The sequence below is a fragment of the Falco naumanni genome, chromosome 9 (genome assembly GCF_017639655.2).
Source record: "Falco naumanni isolate bFalNau1 chromosome 9, bFalNau1.pat, whole genome shotgun sequence".
In the NCBI taxonomy this organism is placed as follows: domain Eukaryota; kingdom Metazoa; phylum Chordata; class Aves; order Falconiformes; family Falconidae; genus Falco; species Falco naumanni.
In genome coordinates this window covers 18,837,159-18,860,218 of record NC_054062.1, presented here as the reverse complement: position 1 = coordinate 18,860,218, position 23,060 = coordinate 18,837,159, and the positions used below count along the sequence as shown (strand labels likewise).

General features: G+C 36.6%; 1 protein-coding gene across 1 annotated transcript in view; it reads right to left on the bottom strand.

The window, feature by feature from the left end:
• LOC121093783 (nebulin related anchoring protein) overlaps positions 1–22,759 on the bottom strand; it is a 53,876-nt gene extending 31,117 nt beyond the window's left edge. The window contains exons 1-17 of the mRNA XM_040606638.1: positions 22,688–22,759; positions 22,331–22,425; positions 21,544–21,631; positions 18,171–18,275; positions 17,518–17,622; positions 16,754–16,861; positions 15,823–15,927; positions 15,153–15,260; positions 13,510–13,614; positions 10,660–10,764; positions 8,655–8,771; positions 6,796–6,900; positions 5,719–5,826; positions 4,905–5,009; positions 2,565–2,663; positions 1,942–2,046; positions 310–417 (exon numbers count right to left, since the gene is read on the bottom strand). Coding sequence (XP_040462572.1) covers positions 310–417; positions 1,942–2,046; positions 2,565–2,663; positions 4,905–5,009; positions 5,719–5,826; positions 6,796–6,900; positions 8,655–8,771; positions 10,660–10,764; positions 13,510–13,614; positions 15,153–15,260; positions 15,823–15,927; positions 16,754–16,861; positions 17,518–17,622; positions 18,171–18,275; positions 21,544–21,631; positions 22,331–22,425; positions 22,688–22,759 — 1,743 coding nt within the window. The remainder of the gene's footprint in view (positions 1–309; positions 418–1,941; positions 2,047–2,564; positions 2,664–4,904; positions 5,010–5,718; positions 5,827–6,795; positions 6,901–8,654; positions 8,772–10,659; positions 10,765–13,509; positions 13,615–15,152; positions 15,261–15,822; positions 15,928–16,753; positions 16,862–17,517; positions 17,623–18,170; positions 18,276–21,543; positions 21,632–22,330; positions 22,426–22,687) is intronic.
• Positions 22,760–23,060: the final 301 nt, after the last annotated feature.

The window sequence follows — 23,060 nt, the reverse complement described above, 5'->3', positions numbered from 1 at the left end:
AATAGGCATTCCCTTTGCAGTGGATAATAACAGTATTTTTGAGGCTATAAACAATTTAAAATGCTGAATTTTACTATGGGGTTATTTTGCAAATTTTGCTTCCTTCTGTACATTGTATTTAAAAAAATAATTTTCAGAGAGTGACATTTCATAGTAGAGTCTGAGAGAGTTTCCACTGATCAGCCATTGAGAAATTCGGACAGCCAAATGCACAACTTAAAAATCCAGATGAAGTGAGCTAAGCTTTATTTCCCTGTGCTATAGCAACTTATATAAATAATAATACCTAGGTAATTATATATAACATACATCACTGGCAAGATCCCTTGAAGCTTTGGCAGCAAGTAAAGGCAGAGAATCAAGTTTCATTTCAAAGCCCTGGCCCTTACTCTTCTCCCAGCCTTCTTTGTACTTAATCTGAGAAAGGAAAGACATCAACATGTCACTAACACATGAATACATAAGATCTTCAAACAAACATGAAAATGACTAAGAGCAAAACAGAAGTAGAAATATGCTCAGTCCATGAACTGGAACCTTCTTAAGGTACGGTTCATTATAATTTTGAGCTAATTAATTGGCCAGGATTGAGCCAAGAATTTTATTCTAAGAGTTTACAGGCACCTTAAATCCCAGAACATGCACCAATAGCTCTTAATTTTTACCAGGCATGGGGGAAGGAACTTCTTCAAAAGTACCTGTGGTTATGTCTACATACGCAAATCGTGTCAATCAACAGGAGCTGATCTAGAGGGCAGAACAGCTGGTGCTCAGAATCAGACGTCACACTACTCATTTCAGGATTTCTTCCCTGCCATACTAGAGCTAGTCAGGTCCCATACACTGACTACTTATTTGTAGCTGAAGTTCTTCATGTGAGATGCTGGACAGCATCTTTCGGTTTGGCTGCATTCAAAGGGAATCCAGCTCATGTGCTCTGAGACCACCCCAAAGTGTGAAGCAAGGCTCAGTGAAGAATCAGGAGATTTGCTTGAGCCAAAATATGCATGAAAATCACATGTTTAGCTTCTGAAAGTAAGTGGAGTTAAAGTACTAGTCATGTAAGCTCTTTTTCAATTCTGAACAAGTATGCCTTCATGCATACTATGCATGCATCTAATGAAGTATCCAGGAAGCCATGATTTCTGGATTTGTTTTTTTATATGGTTATATTTTACTAGTAACTAGTGAGCATGCATCCCAACCTATTATAGCCACTTTGTGGTTCTGCAACACTCTACCCATGCAATTCAAATAAAACTTAGGGGTAGAACACAAGGTATGAATATACCAGGAAAAACTTCCAGTAATGCCAACTCACAATCATGAAAAATTATGAAACTGGTTCAAAAATAACAGTCACATCAGTTAATAAGTCTGGATTTTTTTCTGGTTTTCCACTTATTTGTCTCGTTGGGCATTTTTTCCTCCAAAACTATAACAATGGAGGCCTGAAAAAATACTTTAAAAATGAAATAGAAATTACACTTTTCCAGCAAGTGCTTGATTTTAACTCCCATGTATCCAAGTAAGTCACTACGTATTGTCATGAATTATGAATGTCAGCAAAAGTGAGTTTGATTCAAGATCACTAAAGTCACTGTGTATTTTTCCATTGACTTCAGTGAGCTTTGAAATATTAGAACTGTGAAAATGTTGGGTTTTCATACAAACACCACCTCAGAAGCAGTTAATTTTGTAACATGAACACTGATTTACTAAGCAACTTCAAATTATCTGAAAAGGTCTTGAAAAAAACATAGTGGTTTCACTATACTTGAGATTGTATCCCTATCTATTCTGTTTACCATATTTCATGCTGGTTAGTAAAGACTGATGATAAATATTAAATGCTTCCAGAAACACTGTCATCATCTTTACATTAATTTCTGTCTATTAACAGCATCATGAACACCAGCATTTCCACATTGTGTGGCTTACCTCACTGTATAACTCAGCATTGGCTTTTGCCTTGACTAACTGAGGTACATCCTGAGGTAGAGTGTAATTTGTTTTTGTCTTCTCATACTGGGCTCGGTAGTTCAGCTGCCATATAATGAAAAAGTCAACAACAAATTCAGTTATTTTAAATTCACTAAAAATATGATCATTACATTGATTGCCTGCTGTTGAATTTCAGGCTAGTAGTGGCATATGTTATAGATACACTCATAGGTACAGCTGACATAAATATGAGGACAATAAGACACTTACAACTTCTACTTAGGTACTAGAAAGTAAAATGATTATTCTATAAATAGAATAGTTACTGATTATCTATAAGTAGAAAATATATTATTAAAAACATGCATTAGTAAATACACAGAAGACAAAACCCTAACAAAGCACACAAATACAAATCTTAAAAATGGAGGAAAATACTAGATCTACAAGTATGCTTGCCACTTTTTTGAAGTTATTTCATTCAATTTGTGTTCTTATTTTGGTTGTAAATCTGCAGATGACCTATCAAGAATATAAACACTTCAGTGCTACAAATGCTATGAAGCAAAATTATCTCATAATTCTAAGAAACAATGGTGGCTAATGATGACAGAACTTACATCACTGAGCTGCTGCGCATTTATCTTGGCTTGAGCAATTTGTGGAGTGCTGGCAACAGAGCTGTACTTCAGCTTGTCTATGCTTTGCCTGTAGTTTACCTAGTTTAAAATAAAAATTTAAAAAGATTTCATAAAGGAAGAAATGTTCAGACTGGAAAATGAGAGAGAGAGTAGACTAAGCTTTGTTAGCTAATACTCTGGATAAATCATTACTTAAACCATAGTAAATTGGGGTAAGGAAAAATGCCAGGATCTCTTGGATGACATATGAGTTAATGCTCTGAAAATTTCGTAGTCTGAGGTCATAGGTTTTATTTTACTTTGAAAATGGACTTCATTTATAGCTCCTCTCCATCAAAACCCCAAATTCTTAAAAAGATCCAGTTTCAGCTGGTTCCCCAAAGCACTCCTACAAAACTGATGTTCTTAACCATCACTTAGACTGTTTTTATCTTTATTAGGCTTATCTTTATAAAGGAACATGGTTAATGTCTATTAAGAGGTCTGTCCAGTGTAATGCTGTGCAGAGCAAATGAACTCTCTTACTCTTTGTCTTTATTGAATCTTAAAGTAATAATTAATCATGAAATCTCCCTGTGTGGTAAGAGCTTGTGTGGATGATGAAAAAAGAAAAATATATATTTATGGTACAAAACAAAGTCATTTTAATGTCAATTGTTGATAGGATTGCAGCCCACTAAATTCCTAACACATTAGCATGGTAGCAGCAAAAATGATCTATAAAATGCATATATTAAATCCCAAAATTATGCAAGATAAAAAAAAAATCGTGAAGCATTCTATCAGACCTGTTGCTGCCAAAGGACTCAGTGTTACACTGCAGGACACAGTTATTATTCTCTGTAGGCCTTAATTAATATTCACTGTAGTTAATCACCACCTTGTAAACACTGCAAATGACATTGCTTAAAACTAGTCTCTTAAGAACATTTTTTTCCAGCAAAGTGGAATATATTTCTAGTGGCTTTGAGTTATTGAACTATTTTAACGCGAACCTTCTTATCTCAGGTATCCTCACATAAACTTGTTCTTTCTGCCATAATGACAAAACCTAGGAAAAAAGGCTCTCACAGGTCCAAAGTGATCAAGGTATTTAAAATAGTTCATTTGCTTCTTTATAGAGACAGAAAGAATTTTAATTCCACCAAAGGGATATTTCTTTTTAACTGAAACTCTGTATTTACGGCTACTTGTGATTCCTTAGTGTGTGAGAGTTGTATTCTTAAAGAGTTCAGAGTAAACATGTTGGTTATCAGTGAACACGATGAGTCCTGGGACTGTTTCAAGCTACTAAATGACGATCATGACTAATGCAACTGAGTCTCTGTGGCCAACGGATTTAATGTTCTCCAAACCCAGATGCTGACTATGAACTGTAGTGCTGAAATGTTTAGAGTGAGTAGAATTAATTTGTGCATTTTTGACATGAATTCATGCTTACTTAGAACTCTTTCAGGATAAAGTGCTCTCCGCACTAAGCAATCAAACACTTGTCTTCATTTCTTAAAGCTTTTTCAAAGACAAAGCTGACATTACTGCTGAAGAAGCAATAGTGCGTCTTACATTTGAAGTGTATCAAGCACTTCCACAAAAACATCAGGGTTCTAAATTCTACCCCACTATGGTACCATCTTTTTCTTGGAAAAGGTATTCAGGCCCAGATAAATCTCATATGTTAATGGCCTCTTTAAGGCATCTCGCCCCTGGTTTTTTGCAATTTCAATGGAAAGACAGGTTGTATATGTCTTAGGGAGTTAGAAATGCCCTGCAGTCTGACGTCCTCCATTTATGTATAGAGCACATATAACCACAGCAGTACACAAATTTCTTCACGTTCCATAAGTAACTCAACCCCAAGCACAGAGGGCACTTCTCTCACACAGACCACAAGCACAAGGAAGGTTATGTGACCAATTCGTTCCCCTTCAAAGGGGAACACCTCTCTTCAGGGATTTCACAAAGGATGAAATGCCTATGTAAGTCTCCCTGCCCTTTCTGTGCTTGATGTTGCTGTGGAAGCTGCCCAGGATGGTGAGACATTTTGCAACACAGACTAGGGATAAGGCAGAACTCAGCCATTTCACATCACTTACAATGTGCTGAACTGAAACCAATGACAGGAGGTGGCAGCACTTTCTATTCCTCTGAGCCCTCTTGACTCCCTGCAATATTTTGCTTTAACTTTGTTACCACTAGCTGCTTGCTCCCATGATTAAATCATCATTTGACACATGCAATCTATCACAAACTCTCCTACAGAGAGATGATGAGCCATGCAAGTCCTAAGGAAAAAAAAGACCCAAACCAAAACATATTTACATCTTTCAAAGGGACCAACTTCCTTGTTGTCTGATATGAAGGAGTGAGAGTAGCTGGGTAATTGTAGTCAACACCGTCATGTTTGTAATCAGATTTATAGGCTATCTGAAACACAGGGAGAAAAAAAATCATTCTTTTTCTTTTTTTAAGCTGTCATTTGTTTGAATAATTATCAGTCAAGAGGAAAGGAGAAACAATAATATTAATATTAAATGCAGGAAACAAAGTAAGTTCAATGTCATGAGTGACAAAGAAAATGAAATTATTTGCATAGTTTAGCCACTAATTGATTCTTTTTCAGCTCCTCAATTAATCCAGTGCCAACAGTGGGAGCATTAACTTAACTTCCACCTATGACACATCTCTTTTATCTTTCTGCTTAGTTCTCAAGCTTCTTACAGATTTGTAAATAATGTACTTGAAGGAATGGTATGTAACAAAATAGCTTCTTGACTAACCCAGTAAATTAAATTGGAATCCAGAAATCTTCATTAAAGACTGGGTTTTTTTCAGCAAAGGTCTGACCCTGGGGGTGGTGGCACAGCAACCTTCAACATCCTACTGATGTCAAAAAAACCTGAAGGAGCTCAGTATGTTGCCAGATCACTGAATTTGCTTATTTTAACTTCTTCCACACAGTGAGCTATAAATCAGTACAAAAGGTTTTCCAGAATTTCCCCTCTTCTTAACATATCTATCCTTCAGATCTCCAGTACAATATGATCTAAAGTTTTCTATCAGTCAATTTAATTCTGGAAAAAACTTAAAGACCAGAAAGAAACAACCATGCAAACGTGATTAAAAAAAGACTTACATTGCTTGCCAAGCTGCCGGCTTTCATGGCATGTAGCATTCGTTTGTCCATGCCGATACCTACATAATGACCTTTCATCTCATTCTGGTAGGTTTCTTTGTATTTAAGCTGTACAAAAAAAAAAAAAAAACCAAAAAAAAACCACCAAAAAAACCAACAACTCTGAGAAAATATATTTCATTTTTCTATGAGTTTCCATATGTTGCAGCAGTGAGACAAAATATTACAGCTGTGGTCTACTAGTGTTGCACCACTACAGAAATTTATAACAACCATAACAACCTTTGTTCATTAAAAAATAAAAACTAAACCCCTCTGTGAGTTTCCTGTTTTCAAGGTGTCGTTTACATATTCTTCAGATCACCTGAACGTCACGTAAAGGACATACCTCTGCATTCTGTTGCTGCATATTATTTCATCAGAACTAAGTATTAGAAAGAAGTTGCAGGGAAATATTATTTGTACATTAACAAACAAATACTCCTCTACCAAAACTGGACTCTTTTGGTGCCGATTTAACCAAGCCCAGAGCAGGGAATTCAACAACATGGTAAATTAATCACTCCACCAACTCATCTGTATGGCAAAAGCTCGACTCCTCCTGGATTTCAGAGAATGGTACCAAGCAGTATAAAGTAAAGTTGTACTTCAGTATCATGAGATACAAGCAGTATAATTATTAATATTTTACTATCACACAGTAAACATGTTCCTCACTGACAGTAACTGCGGTAAAGTATATTCTGCCTACCTTTCCAGTCAGGACATGGACATACACAATGAAATAAGTAACAATTATGATAGATTACAGTAACAACTGACAACTACTTGCCAGATTAGCAGTCTATTGTAAGTAAATTCTCTTCATATATCATAATAGTTCTTTTCATAATCCTATATAAAATAAGACCCAGTTATCCATCTGGACAGACTAGGATAGGTGCTGTACACACATGGGTTAAAATCAGTTATAATCAAATTCCCAGCACACACTTATCTGAAACACACACAGAGATGTCTTGCAATTCTAGCAGCTACCAGGTTAAGCAAGCCACACATGAGGTATTGAAAACTTACATCACTGGTGAATTTTGAGATCTTGCTCACATTCTTGAATTGCGGAGTATCACAATAGTTCATGCTGTAGCCTCTGTTCTTTCCAAGATCCTTCTTATACTCCACCTTAGTGACAAAAATGCACAAGGGAAAGGTTAAACTTTAACCTGCTCTGTCAAGTTCCTCCACACACTTTTTATTAGCCAGACTCACTGCTCAGAGATTTTGATATATGGCTTTCATCAAATGGCTTATGATGAAAGTTAATATGAAGATGATTTTCATATGCTCAGTTCTTGTTTTATAGGCAAAAAAAATGCAATCAATTTCATTCATTTGGACCTCAGCAAAGTGTATGAGACAGTGTCATGAGGAAAATTATTAAGAAAAACAAGGATCTACAAAGGAATTTTCAGGTGAGTGTGGAGCAAATGAAAACAGAAAAAGCAATGGGTGGTTTTCAACAAGAAGGATTGAACAGGGGACACTCACCAGCAGAATTATTCAGCGAAAGTTTAAATACAGAGCTGGTTTAATATTTTCATTAAGTACCGTTGCTCTGAAGTAGGAATGTTGAGGGTGATATTTAAAGGGGCAATGGAAATGAGACTAAATTTAGTGATGTAGGTTAATATATGTCGAGAGTAGTCATGAAAATTTCAGCTGCAAGAGCTCATCACCTGGAAAGGCTAAGAAAGAGAAAACTCTTCATATGTAGGCTGACCACAGAAAGATGGCAAGATGCCAATGTAACACAGCCATGAAAAAGGCAAATGCAGCTCCAGGCAGGAGGAAGAGGAGACTTTTGAGTAGGCACTGGGCAGTGCACATACCATACACCAGGTTCCAGCAAGAACTCAACAATAAATTATGTTCTCTTACAGTCATTCCTTTTTAAGGAACACGCACTCAGCCTGTAAGAGCTGCAGTGAAAGACTGTGAGAGATGAGAAGAATTTGGCTTGCTTAGTCTAGGAAAAGAAGGTAGAGAGAAGAAAATTATATGTGTTTGTAAACATCTCAGAAAGGTAATCATGCAGGGAGAAGAATCTTTTAAACTAAAGGACAATGTTACAACAAACCACAATAGTAATAAAGTGAACAGGAGTAAATGTAGGATAGAAATTAGAAGAGGATTATATGATATTGTGCTGGAACAACGCGATCCAGGAATCGTTGGCCCAGGAGGCCCCTTCCAGTCCTGCTTCCAGGAGTTTTCATTATTGAAGCTTTTATACTTTGACATCTCAAGAGTGCAAGTTTTTAAACTGCCATGGGGAAGCTCTAGAAACTCACATTTATTAATAGATTTATAGCTGATATGACACTATAAATAAATTAGTAATTCAGAGTCTACTGAGAATTCCCTAGCAATCTTCCCTTGCCAAGCAGAAGAAGAAATGCATTATCAGTAACTCACAGTCTTTAACATGATGGAAGAAAACAGAAACCTGCACTAACAGAATGGTACAAATTTTGGCTCTGTTGGTGTTATTTTTTAAATTATCAGTAGAACCTTCTTTGAAACACTCTAAGGTACATACCCAAGTCATCCTAAAACATTTATGAATATAAATTCACAGCACATTAAGAGCACAATTCAGGGTTTTTTTTTAGATTTCTATTCTTCATGTGGCCAAATCAGAATTCCTCTTCTGTTGTTAATTTCCCATACTTTCTTACAGAGCATTGGAAGTGCCAGATAACAGCACCTGAAAATTTGTTTTTGCACCTTTCTCTCCAGTTACTGTGCTACACACAGATCATTGCCCATGTGTAATAAGAAAAACAGCTTTTTGTATTTGTAGTCCTTACCCATCAGTCACAAATGTTTGTATGAGCTGCTCTGAAACTTGTTATCAGATCAGTTCAGCCCCTTACCTCACTGACAAGCTTGTTAACACTTTGGGCTTGTTTCAGGACTAAGTTGTCTTCAGCCGTTAGGGAGTGAAAGTGAGCTGCACCTTTCATCTTGGAAAGATCTTTCTTGTATTTTATCTGAAAAGAAGTAGGCAAAATTATAAAATAGGTGTCTACCTTTTCACCATTGCTATTTAGACTGGCTTCATGAGTCAGGATAAGATTTTTCCTATTCTTGCTTTGATAAGCAAATAGAACTTGCTAAGTTGAAACACTGTAAGTTGTTACTTCCTGAAATAAACCACATATAAAATCACAGGCCTAACAATCCCTGTCAAGCCACTTCACTAGACAGCATTTTTAAATCCATTTTTTGTTGGATTGAACAGCACTGGTTGTTCATAGCGTGAACAGATAGCTAGCGGATCCTTGGCTAGTGACTAGCTGGAGCTTGTGTGTTCTGTTACTGAAGTTAAGCCTCAGTACTGTAATTTTACACTTCTAGTCAGAGAATTTTGTATAGTTATCAAGTGCTCTGTGAACTTTTTCTTTTGTAGAAACCAGCTTTTTAAAGAAGCTGTGTCTTTTTGCACTTAAAATGTTTTTAAGGAAATTATTTCTCTACCAAATCAAGACTGAAATAAGGGATCTGTTAATTTAATTGCAACATCAGGTTATTGACTTAAATTGGGATTGGATGGGTGAAGAGAGATAACACTTACATTGGCCTTTTACCAAACTTTGTCCAGCGAAAACCCTATTGGGAATATATTTCAGTATTCTTTGCATACAAGGAGATGCTTACGTTTTTCATCTTATGTTATTGCTTCAAAAATCAGATTCATAATATACAAATTAACAAACTGTTTTAAACATGCTGAAGTGCAAAGTGTTTGGGTTTGGTGGGTTTTTTTTTACAAGTCTGCACACAGTTTCTCAGGCTTTAAAGACAAGAAACAGCTTGATAAGTACTCTGGTGTGCAAGCGTTACTGCTATGAACCAACCCTTCTTCTTGCTCCAGGTATTACAAATTAGAAAGGAAACTACTGACTATTAGCATTTTGAAAACCTATGAAACTGCCATCTTTATCTGGAAAGGTTAAATATTTCATGTTTAAACAAGGGATCACTGAGTTTTTCATCAAAATAGGGATTAGTCACAGAAGGTTTCAGGGTTTTTTTATTCTCTCAGTCATAAACTCAGGTAACAGAATATGACTGATCCTTTCACTCTAGTTTACTGCTAGTGTCTAGTCCAGGCTAGACTGAAACACTCAACTATCTGTCAGGTCCCCAGAAAACAGACTGAGCTCACCAACTCAGGTAGCCCCATGGGGGACAGGTGTCCACAGTTCAAAGGCTGTCACTCACAGGAACCCTTCACAGCAGCCACAGTGTAGTGACATACAGACTGACTCTTTCTTTGTCACTATGAGAAATGGTCTCCTCAGATAGGACTGGGGATCTTTAATCAATGAGCTGAATGCAAGAATTGCACATTGCTACTTTTTCTGCCAATTCTTTAGCTTACCACCCAAAACTAAAAATCCCCAGCCTAGAAATCAGCTCTTGTGAAGTGACAGTGTCATACTCCATAGTTGCTTTTCCTCCATATGACTTGCTTTGCACTAGAGGCATGATAGATCAAAATATCAAAACCAGTTCCACTCATTCATCCTCCATTTATTCACTACTGGGAATACCACAGTAGTCCACAGGATGATTAAGGCAGTTGAAGGTTTCATTAATAATACAGGTACAGATTTGCCAGGAGGGTTAACCTAACAGTAGGGATCCCCATTAGTTGCTACATCCATCTCCTCCCTCATGCAAGTTGGAGCTGTGTCCCTTCCTATTAATGGATATTATTAATCCCCTGAGCCATGCAGTTCCCAGCAATGCAGTGAAATGTCATTGTTGTTTACTTCCCAAGTGTAATTTTAGCATTCTCCTCCCAGGCACTGCTCTGACAAACTGCTGTTTTTAATTGTTTATGAATTGTATTGATTCAGGTTTCATACTTACATCACTTGCCAATTCATTTGCTTTCTTGGCATTTTGATAAGCTGGAGTGATCATAGCAGGAAAGCTTCCTTTCCCTCTGTGTTCTTCATACTCATTCATATAATCCTGAAGAAAATTCAGAGTGTTTACTCATCATACATGAGCAGGTGGGACCATGGGTGATTTCACAAAGCCCCTTATTAGTCCTTATTAGTAGGAAATTTCATTGCTTCATTTTGGTGGTTTTTTTTTATGAAAAAGAGAATAAAATGATAAAACTGTAAGAATAAAATCACCCATTACATCAACTGTGCCTGTAAAATTACTTATGTTGCATTGCAAAAGAAATGTAGGTAGCAATTAGTTGTGGTCAAGACAGAATTCAAGTATACAATGATATACATCCTTCTAATCTCACCTCAGTTATTACAGAGATGATACCTGCTAGCCTCTGTCTTTGTCAATAGATGTTTCCCTGGAAAGCTATAAAAATATCTAACGATTTGGGCAGCCAGGAGATTTGCTTAAACTTTCCAAGTGTCGCATAAGGTCACCCTTCCTCTGTGATGTGACAGAAATATCTTGATCTCTCCATGGCCACTTCTCACATCATAACTGACCAAAAATAATATTTCTCTAGTGCAGAGATACATCCTGAAGAGGGGTTCATTAATGAAGTAGAAACATATAAAGAACTAAATTCCTTAGGGAACAAAATCACAAAATTCCATTTGCTTGATTTAAAAAACAATTGTTGTGGAATTATTACTCTTAAATCTACCTATAGATAAGTTTAGGTGTAAATTTTTGACAATATGAAAAGCATTTTGATAATTTAATAACAAAATACTGGAGTTTTTTTTAAATGGTAATGCACAATGATCATCCCAAAGCTTTCTGTGGCAAGATCTGGGGACAATATAGTAAGCATACAAACAAGTAAGATATAGTGTAATGTGTCTTTGTAATATTTCGTAAATCTTTGTAGTTAAGAGTCAGTTTAAGTGAAAAAAAGAACATGTGGCATGTCAATAATGTCATGAAGAACACAAATAGAAAGGACTATAAATATCTGGGATATTTCTTTTGTGACTTCTCAATGCAAAACAATCCACTGCAGGTCATTTTGTGCACCAACAATGTCATATCATAAGATAGGTCATATAATTCTGTGAACAATATAATGTAATTATAGCTATTGCATCTAAATTATTCTATAAACAGGCATAGAAAATAAAAAATATCCTTGACTAATAAGCTGAGTTAGTTTCTTAAAATACTGTTCCTGAGCCTGAATTCTTCAGACTAACTTGGCATTTTCTTTTTCTTCTAACATTCTCAAATACATTTTTATATAATTTCTAATATTTCTCATATTACAAAACAGTATTTTCAAAGTTCCAGATAATTAATTTTAGCCATTTCTAAGATTTTTTAAACATGAACAAAACAGGTGTTCATGTTCAAAACATGAACAACACAGGAATTTTACAGTAAGATTAACTTAAATTGTCTCATGTTATATATATATTTGTATGATGTACCTCCATGATCTCAACAGTAAGAAATCTAATCTCTTTAACCATCTTTCACTCAGAAAGATCCATTTATTTCAGTGACTCTATTTTATTTGAATAAAAATATCAAAATCCAATCTACAAATATTAAAACTCAAATTAGATTTGAAGTCTATGACTGAAGTTTCAAAGATACTTCCGAAGAAAAAAAAATTAAATTAGTTCTAAAGATAGAAGCATTTTAATGCTTGAAAATACAGTTAATGCTTTTTCAAATTAATTTTATTTGCTTATTCTTACTAAAACTTGCAGTAGTTCAAAAACTAGAAACTAAGTGAAGGCTTCATTCCTACATATTCTAAACTCACATTCTTAAATGATGGTTTGCTTTTCACACTTTGATGATGTTGGGTTGGACAGAAGAAGTGAAGAAATGTAAAATCCCAAATGTCTTAGGACAATATATTGCCTGTTCCTTCATTTCTCCAAAGTACATGGGTCTCATGAGGAGGTAGGATGACAAACCTGAGACTAACCATATAGTTTTGTTTATACAAAACCACTATTCAGTTCCTTTCAAATTGCCTTTAGCTGTATTCAGTTCTATTCAGCTGTACTATTTCCCTAACTTAATTGTAACAGAACTTTGGATGCATTTTGGGAGACCACAAAAATAACTGCATTCCCTTAAAAATGAAACAAAAGCAAAATGAATGCCACAGACCGAAACTGAACTATAGCTTATTTGGTTCCACAAATACAGAACTACAACTTGTCAAGATTACAATACCACTTTTGTAGAAGAGCTCAAATCCAAGAAATCGTGTACGATCTTCAGTGCTACTTGCACATATTTAAAGCTGAAAAGCTTCTAAGATTTCTAAAAATACTGGCAGGGAAAAGATGCCTAACTACTAATTTTCTACCATTTCACAGCCCTTGCACCTTTTCTCCTGACTGAATTTACATTTTCTTTCTCATGGAATGGGAAAGTTTCCACAAGTAAACACTTTTCAGTGTGATACATAACACCCCCACAATAGATATGTATAGTGCACACATGCACACAGATAAAATTTACCAAGGTAATGCTTACCTTTTGGAATGTCCCTACTGTAAGGATCGTGCAATGACAGTGCATACACCTTGTAGTCTCACCTTTTAAGTGAAGTATTTTAAGTATATTACACATTCAAAGCATGGTGCTGTTGCACACCATCTTTTCCTTTGAGACCTTACTTTCTTGTACAAGAAAGAAAAGTGAAAATAGATTTTACTGTAGTTTCTAAAGTCCTGAGCAATCAGCCATAGCAATGATCAACACCAGCATGGATATCTCTCAGATGTTACATACCTGGCCATACTGATCTACATTTTCTCTTGCAAAAGTAGCATCTGTTCCAGCTGTATGGCTGGCTTTTCCCTTGATCTCTTTTTCATATCTTTGATGATACTTTACCTAACAGGAAAAACGAAAAGGAAAGAATAATCCATATGAGTTTTGTCTGGTACACAGATGCTGCATAATAAATAATAATCAATGACATGAACATGTTGACAATAAAGGATTGTCAAAAGATTGTCAAAATTCCCATTGCCACCAATCTACAGAAGTCAAATATGCCACCTGAAGATATAATAAAAGTAGTGGTGTATTTTTGAATAATGCAGTAGGAACATGGGACTTGCCATTTCAACCTAGACCATTAGTTCAGTGTTTTTAGCACCACCTGTTTTTCAGTGGCTAATCCCTGATGCTCTAGCAAGTTAAAAAGTAGAACCGATTGTAATGTAAATTCATGGTTACCCCAGAGCATGTTTTTTACCACAGGGTCATCTGAACACCATTAATAAATGGGCTCATTTCAGAAAGATTTAGGCAGCCAAACTTCAAGTTTAGATCAAGTTTTGCACTACCTTTGCTGGTCAAAATAATGTCTGTAACCTGGCACTGCCCTTTAATCACCATGTGTTTGCTGACACAAATGAAGGGTTTTCCACAGATCAAAGGCAAATAAAAACATGTAAATATTTTAGAGTCGCTTGCTTTTGCCTTCAAAATTACAGATTGCGTCTTATTTTCCTCAGTGACTCTTAATAACATTTTAAATTCACTTCTATTGAGTACAGCACATGTTATCTTCTCCAACAATAAGAGCTTTCCTTTCAGTCTCCAATGGCAAAACACAATTAACTGTACATTTTGAGGCAATACTAATGTCCTTTTACAATGCTTTTTAAAGAATACAGAGGGATTTGTGGTTTTGTTATGTTTGGAGAGGAAAAGAAAGCCAGTAAAGATTAGTTCATCAAGGAGTTAAAAAAAGCCCAAGAGTAGGACAGCAAAATTAGTGGAATAGAAAGCTGTATTTTATAAACCTATACCTATGTCAAATATATGCACGTGTCTGTGCGTGTATATGTGTGTGTGTATATACTTAATATATATATAATTGCTATTCAGGAAGCTAGTTTCTTGCATTCACAAAAGCCTCATCCTGCAAGACCATAAAAGAAGGAATAGGAGAATTAACTGTAAGGATCAACTGGAAACACGTAAAGTCATGGCAAAGAGAGCTCTACAAACACAGCCCTCCCCTGGTACAAGGTTATCCAGAGATATTGTTGCTGTGTAAATCAGAGCTGCGCTTCAGCCCCTCTAACTCATACTGAGTTGGGCAGAATGAAATCAAAGACCTCCTGCTGACTCCTTATTGTCTTCCTTCATACTTGTATGCAACAGAGGTAAAGGTGACACTTTTGCCTACAAAAATCTAGAGTGTTGATTCACAAATAAAATACCTAATTTTCTCTTTGTGCATAAAACTCAAATTCATTCCTGCAAAAGACAATCTCTTAAAAATCTGTGCATGAAATGCACTGCTAATTTAAGTCCACGATGTTAATGGAATTTCTGTCAGTAAACATTTTAATCCAAAATTTGTGTGACGTGTTTGTCTTTTCTTCCCCAAAAGAAACTTTGCTTTGGACACTTACATCACTGGCTAATTCATTCGCTCTCTTGGCTATTTGATAAGCTGGAGTGATCATAGCAGGAAAGCTCCCTTTCCCTTTCTGTTCTTCAAAGTCTTCTGTGTATTTCAACTGTAAAAAAAATCAAGACAGTTCAGGAGCAATTAGACCAAATGTATCTTGATTGCACACATAATGAGTTCTTAGAGTTGCAAAGTCAGGCATCCGAAGGCTGTCACCTGCCTAAAGGAAGATGAACCATGAAATCTGAATCTTTACAATGTAGTGTTTAACTACATGACTGCATAACTTCTGCAGGACCTCTGTGTCTCATTCACGGTATAGGATGGATCACAGCTGTTTAAAGAAAATATACCAAAGTTGTCTGCAAGATGCCCATTTGATTTATGTTAGAGTCAGGCAGCTTCCTTCTTTACTCTGCATGGCACTCAGTTGCTGGGTATAGAACAGATCAGTTTTCTGCCTTCAGTTCTGCCAGCCAGCTAGTCCCTAAAATGGCCTAGAACTTAATATGGTCCTTTATAACTGGAAGTATTAAATACTTAATGGTAAACTGAGTTTTCCCTTAAAATATTATTTTTTTTCTTTTAAGTTCATAATTTTAGGTGATTTATAAATGTCCTAAGAGCCACCTGTAGAGTCAAAACAGGTCAACTTATTTTATTTCACTTACATGACTTGAAAGCTGTCCTCCAACCTTTGCATGAAGTATATCTGGAGTGTCTACAACAGAGGTGAACTTCGAAACTCTTTCTTCGTGTCCCCGCTTATATTCTACCTGACAGAGAAAACATGAAATACGTATTACAAACAATAAGCAGTATTTTCTATCACAAGGCTTCAAGAGAAAATGAGCAACAGCAGTCAAGACACTCCCCACTGTACAGTCAAGCTATCAGTATATTTAAGGCCTAATTTCTTTAAAGTGAATGCCAGAAACAGACAGAAATGCACCTAGATAATCAAATTTTCAAATGATAATAGATTTATGTGAGCCATACATTTGATCAAAATATCATGAAAATGGTCATTAATAGCCTAACTAAGATTATACTTCACCGACAATGCAGACTGTGTACAGAAAACAATGCAATGCTTTAATTTTTACAGGACTTATTTTTACTTTACTTTCTCAGTTGAATTCTTGCTTTTATAAATAAGCATTTTTCTGTGCATAAAGTAGCTTGTATATAAATTAAAGTCAATATTACAGGTATTTAACTTCAAATAGTAAAGAAAGCAAAAAATGTCAGATGTAAATAAATAGATTAATAAAGCCATAAAGGAAGATAAAGATAATTAATTAAATAAGCACTTTAGAGTCATTCACAATCTTTTTTAGGTTGTGATAAGTTACACCAAAAGTTGCTACATCTTTCAGGAAATATCTATATTGTCATTTATCTTACATGATTGTCTTCCCAAGCCAAGTAGTTTGTTAACCCTGTTCCCTGCATCATGTTAAAGTTTTCTCACTTTGCAGAATTAACAGTACAACAAATCTTCATCATAGAACCTACTGTCTAAAGTGAATGACCTAAACCCAGGATTCTCCAAATTCAGAAGTCTAGCATACATTTCTTTAGTAAAAAAATGTGACTTACATTACTGCTTAGTTGGGTGGCTCTTTTAGCAACCTGATAACCTGGAGTGATCATAGCAGGAAAGCTGCCTTTGCCCCTCCGCGGCTCATATTCTTCTGTAAATTGGAACTAGAAAATGAATATTTTGTGTTTTCTTGTTACAGAAGAACCCACTGTAGTTTAATGTGATTACTCTTTCAATGCCTGCTTCCTACAGATACGTATCACTTCATTTAAAAGTAAACACATTAAAGGACTTCTACCTTATAAGTTTGTTAGGTAGAAATATTCCCTACATACAACAGAAAACATTCCCCATTCACATCAATTATCCACTGTTAATTGGCTATGTTGACAGAGTCACTAACCCATTGTATGGGCATAGACAATCCATCATAATTCAGAAGTTATTTTCATCAGTCATGGAAATATAATCACTGAAAGGTCTACTGTATGGAAAATGAGACCTGTTTTCCATCATGAGTTCTGCTCTACTGAGGTAAACAGCACTGCCTGCTATATCAGGTCACCTCAGATATCATTGGTCAGTACTTGAAGTACTTGAATACAATTATAAACATATAAATGTATGACTTCTGGGATGGGCAATAGCACCATTCTGTGTCTTTGATCATTTATATGGTTAAATATTGCTACTGACAAAAGTGAACATGTCAGTCTCTCCCTTGGTAACATCTTACCAAAGACTGGCTTTGATGCACTGGTAAGTCTTCTAGAACGATAAACCACACAAATAAAGCTATTCCAAACATCAGCCCACTTACATTACTCAGAGTCTTCTGTGCCTGTGTTATCTTGACCATCTCAGGATCTGGAATGCTCCCTGAGTACCATGATCTTCCTTCCTCACAGGCAGCATAGTAAGCATTCTACAAAAGCAAAATTAAGTAACTACCAATCTTCACCCTTGTTTTAATATACAAACAGCTGATCTGACAGAAAAAAAGGAAACACACACAAAGCCGTGGAAGTGAAATTTACTCTCTGCAGATGTAGAGCACAAGGCCTACACTCCACATACCTTCAGAATGCCAGTGCCGAACTTCTATAACAAGAACTGACATCAAGATGTCAGGATCTAGGATCCTGGAGTGAGACTCAGATAACTCCCCCTGGGAATCAGATCACTGGTTGTGAAGCTTCAGTGCCAGTAGGAAGAAGATACATAGAGTATGGCTGTACATGCCACAGTTCAGACAGCTAACTATATAGGTACACTCTTCTTTCCCCGTCTTCTGATTCTTGCACCCTAAGCTATAATCAAGCTATGCTACCTTGAAAAGTTTAGCCAAATGAGAAGCAATGGCTTTTTCATCATTGAAATGCTGTGAGTAAAACCCTAACACCCAGGACTGCCAAGGCCAATCTTCGGTCTCCTGCAGGCTAGCGGTGTGGAGAGTTGAGGATTTTTTCTTACCTGGGTGGCCAGTTGTTGGGCTTTATAGGCAGCTTCAATTTCTCTGGACCTTACATCCCATTGAAAGACTGAACTGTATTGTTCACCCTCTCCTCGATATTTTATCTAAAAAAACCAAACAAAATAAAGACTTGGTTTTAGTATTTTGTTAGTACAGACGAACACCCCCCATCTTAGGAGAACAGTAAGGGAGACAGTCTCTTAGTCAATAACAATACGGAGTCTGTATAAGCTGTAGCAACAAAAGGTGAATGCAAGACAAAAGAACAAAAACAGTGCAGTTCCCACCATAACAAATCCATGTAGTGCCTGCTAGTTTTGGCTGCATCTTACACCAGTCTGAAGGACAGCTACTTCCAAAAACACCTCTGGCCCCGCTAGGCAACCCTTATTCTTGTCTGTCACACACTGACACCATCAGCCAGCCAACCATGGGACAAATTAGATCAGGGAATTCGTATGTAGGCTTTTGCCATGTTAGCTTTCAGCTATGTCAGCTCCTCCATCTGCCTCACTGTAAAAATTACCAACATCATCACAAGAGTAGCAGAGGAATAATATGACTACACAGAACTAATTTTATTAATGATTTACTTTAGTTATAATGTTTACCTGTGTCTCTGTGTTAGATCTCCAGCTGTTACAGACCAGCCTAATTTTCACTGCCAACTAATAATTTCACCCTGAAGACACATTTGCATATGATATGAATGCAGAAATCAAGGGACTATGACAAGCACACCTGATCCACAAAAACTCTACAGCCCACAATAAAGTCATAGGATCATAGAATCATAGAATGATTTAGGTTGGAAGGGACCTTAAAGATCATCTAGTTCCAACCCCCCTGCCACGGGCAGGGACACCTGCCACTAGACCAGGTTGCTCAGAGCCCCATCCAACCTGGCCTTGAACACTGCCAGGGATGGGGCATCCACAGCTTCCCTGGGCAACATGTTCCAGTGCCTCACCACCGCCACAGTAAAGATAAAAAATACCAACCAACTTCTGAAAGCTTGCAAAACTCTCCATCTTTTTCTCCTTCTCCCTCCTTAGATTAACACCACTTACACCCTGCTTATGTACAAAAAGGCCACATAGCCTGTAGCTCTATGCCTTGCAAAGACTACATAAGTACTTCTTCCATGACACCCATTCTTGCCAAAGGAGTTGGCTGCATTTAGCCCTAAGGTCACAACTCTACTTGCTAATCCACATGCAGCTTCTGCCTAAGATTTCTGCTATTATTGGAGCTGCACATCTGTAAAGGAACAGCACATTACAAATGAAATAGAGCATAAAGTTTTGAAAGAGTTATTTGGTCTTTAGATAATACTTTTGGGGGAAATAATCTATGAGGATTGGAAATTTCTAAGAAATTTTAAGCAGAACATATCAATGCAGCATTAGATGAAAGAACTATTACCCAATGAGAAATATTCTACTCTCCTATTTCCCTGCACAGTGTCCACAAAGCATCATGACTGTGTAAATGTAAATGACTACTATATTTAGTCTTGGGTCCTCACTGTCCTACTGTTACCTTCATTGGGACAGCATATAGAAATACAACTGAAATCACAGCTCTGTTATACAACTCTCTCTGCAGATGCAAAAAATAACAGACCCTGTCCTGAAGAGTGCAAAATCTAAACTGACCAGCCAGAAAAATTACCAAGCATGAGTACCATTATTCCCATTTATAAATTAAGTACAGAGATACAGAGAGATTAATGATTTGTCTGCTCACATAGAAATTCTGTGTAGAGGGTGCGACCTGAATTTTTATCTCTATGTTCAAGTTGGTGTCTCAAAGTAAGACTTGTGTGAGAACATCGTGTTAGGATTGCAGAAATGTTACATTTTCTGCATAAGAAATAATTTTACCTAAAAAACTCCAACAAACTACAGTAGCTATTGACACCTTTTCCCAAGTTAGCATTATTTTATACAACTGCCGATGAAAAAGTTTTTCTGCACTGAAATTTCTACAGAAGTACTCCCTTTAAGTACTGCAGAATCAGCTTTTTTACTACCCTTAGCAATTTTCTCTCTGGAGCAGAACCTCATTATGTGATTGAAAAGGACAGAAGGTGCTTTAGGTGTAAAAAACAAGGGAAAATGATCTTTGAGCTATAATTTGTCTGGCGTGTATATTCACATGCACTGGAAGTATCAGAGTCTCATATCACTGCCTAAACCCAGAAATAGAACCTGCAGTAATCCCAAATTCATTCCTGAACAGATCTGTCACACACAGTTTAAAGTAAGTGTGATAGTCACTGCTGAAATAGTTACTTCCCATGATATTGCAAAAATGGATGCATAAGAAGGCTGTACAAGAGTGATAAAAGATACAGGGTCTAATAATGGCTATTAATGTACCTCAGCTTTGGACAGCTAATACAGAACATCAGAATGAATTTAGCTATAATGTCATAATCTAAGAAATACAACCTTCTGTCTTTATTTTAATGATGGCTAAATCACTTCAACACACATTGATTTGCCTACTAAATATAGCCATGCAGTGCGTAGTACTATTTTAGAGTATAAAAAGACACGACATTCAAGAAAACAGCGTGACATATAGAAGTGAGATAGCTGTCAATTACTGGCCGTTTCTGTATTTCTCACTTCATGAAGAGCTTAGAAATGCAAGTCTGAAACAAATGTGGGTGGAGGAGAACAGTGCGAGACAGAGAAGACTGGCCGTGGGAGGAAAGAAGACCTGGAGCACCCCTAGCGGTTAGCCGGGGCAGAGCAGCCTTTCACAGGGCAGAGGCAGCTAAAAGGCCACGCAAACTGCTCCATCCCGAACGCCTCAGCATTTCAGCAAAAACCATTTTCAGTAAAACCACGCAAAGCTCCCTGGACTTCGTGTTTTCTCATCTCTAGTTTGCCAGCAATACTTGACAAAGCATTTATGAGAACCTTTGCCTGTGTTCCACGGAGACAGAATTTACTTTTTGTTTCATGCCCTTTAGTCTCAGTTTCGTAAAGATCACAAAGCAAGTAGGTCATTCTTGTTTCCAATGGCTGCGTAAACCCCCCTGATTTAGTTTTTAAGCTTACATAGCTCTGGGAAGTTTATACGGAAAATATTTCCATGTAGATTATCAGATACAGCAGGTGAGAAACTGCTACCCATTTTTCTTTCTGAAAGCAGAGGCAAATTCATATCTAACTTTTCTTTCTCACGAGGGAACGCATTTAAAAAACTATGATTCAAACCCAGGCTGAGATCTTTACTGCTCTGCAAGAGCACAGAAGGGTAAGTAAAGAATACATATTTATATTTCTAAAACATGATACAAATATGATATCAAAATGTAAAACAAAGTTAAATGTATTTGGCCCTCAAGCTTCTTACCTCACTTACCACTTCTGACAGGTTTTTTGCATTCATATTTATTGGTGTCTCAAATATGCTTGTGAACGCATTATTTTTTGGATTATGCCTAAAGAAGGAAATTGTAAAAGGATATTAGGAATGTAGCAGGCAGCCCACCAGAAAGGTTCTCTTTGAGGACTCAAAAACACAATACCAGTCTCCACCCCTCTACACATAACTTTTCCCCCACTCACACACAGATCTCAGATTACGTTCAAGTTATTATTGTATTGAGTAGGTGCCTAGAGCAAAATTAATTTTAATGATCTTCATATCAATGCTGTGTTTCTAATAACAAAAGAGAATAATAGAATAAAAAACAACTGTCATCTCTCCTTTTTCTGCTGACAAATTTGACAGGAATTGATCATTATAAAATAAAAACTTCCTAGAATAAACCAGCCCCAAAATCTGCATTTTATACATTTTCCTGATGATCAGCTCAATCTCGTTAACTCTTAACTGCTGATTTGAAAAGCACTGAATTTTATGGTTGGGTTTATTCTCTTCCCACAGCACTGAAATTGAACTTAATTTGCTATCTTTTAACACACTGGACAAATGAGGAGGCTTTATATACAGTAACAGGAGTTTCCTATCATTTGTGATTCATGTAAATCCAAAGATATGCATGAGGGCACTAACAATACATAATTTCACATCACACATGGGACCAGGCTGAGTCCAGATAGTGATCTTCTGTTACATTAAATTACTTGGCGTTTTAAACCTTTGCTTTAAAAAAAAGAAAAGGAAACACACTTACGCTTGACAGTAAGGCTTTTTCTCATGGCTAACAAAGTTGTTTACTGTTAGCATCATCTTGCATACTTCGCAGTGAAAACAGGCTTTATGCCATGTCTGGAAATACCACAAAAGAGAAACCAAACAGGCATGATTGTGTTTCATTATTATTCTGTTGAGTTTCAAATCTCAGTATTGATCTTTAACATTCATTTCATGAATTTGAAGAATTCTTCAAATACATGCCTATTATTAACTCATTTCAGTTCTGAAACCAGTTATGAGTAAAGAATTTTTGGAACCAAGAGATTTGCACTGTGTTAAAAGTGCCAATCCGTACATTTATTATAGTCCAAAATAGTAAAGAAAGAGAACTGACCTGATCTATACAGTTAATCTTCTCAGCAGGGTAAACCCCATAGCCACATCTAGCACACGGCTGCACATTCATCTTGAAATCCACAGAGTGAAAAATATATAGGTTTATACAAAAGGTTCAAAGAGTATGAAAGTGACTTTTTGGCCTGTGCAAAGCACACTCTAGACACTCCAGTCAGGGCCCTTTGCTGTGGTCAATGGCTCCCATTAAAGCTCTGAATTGAAGTCTGTTGCTCCGTTTGCTGACCTTCTGTTTCAAAGTCAGCTGCAGGCTGGCTTTTAAAGCCGCCAGTTAGTAAGAGCGGTTATTTTGGCAACTGTGTCAGTGCGTAAGGGAGGGTAGCAATATCTTTCTCTAAATAGAAGAATGAACT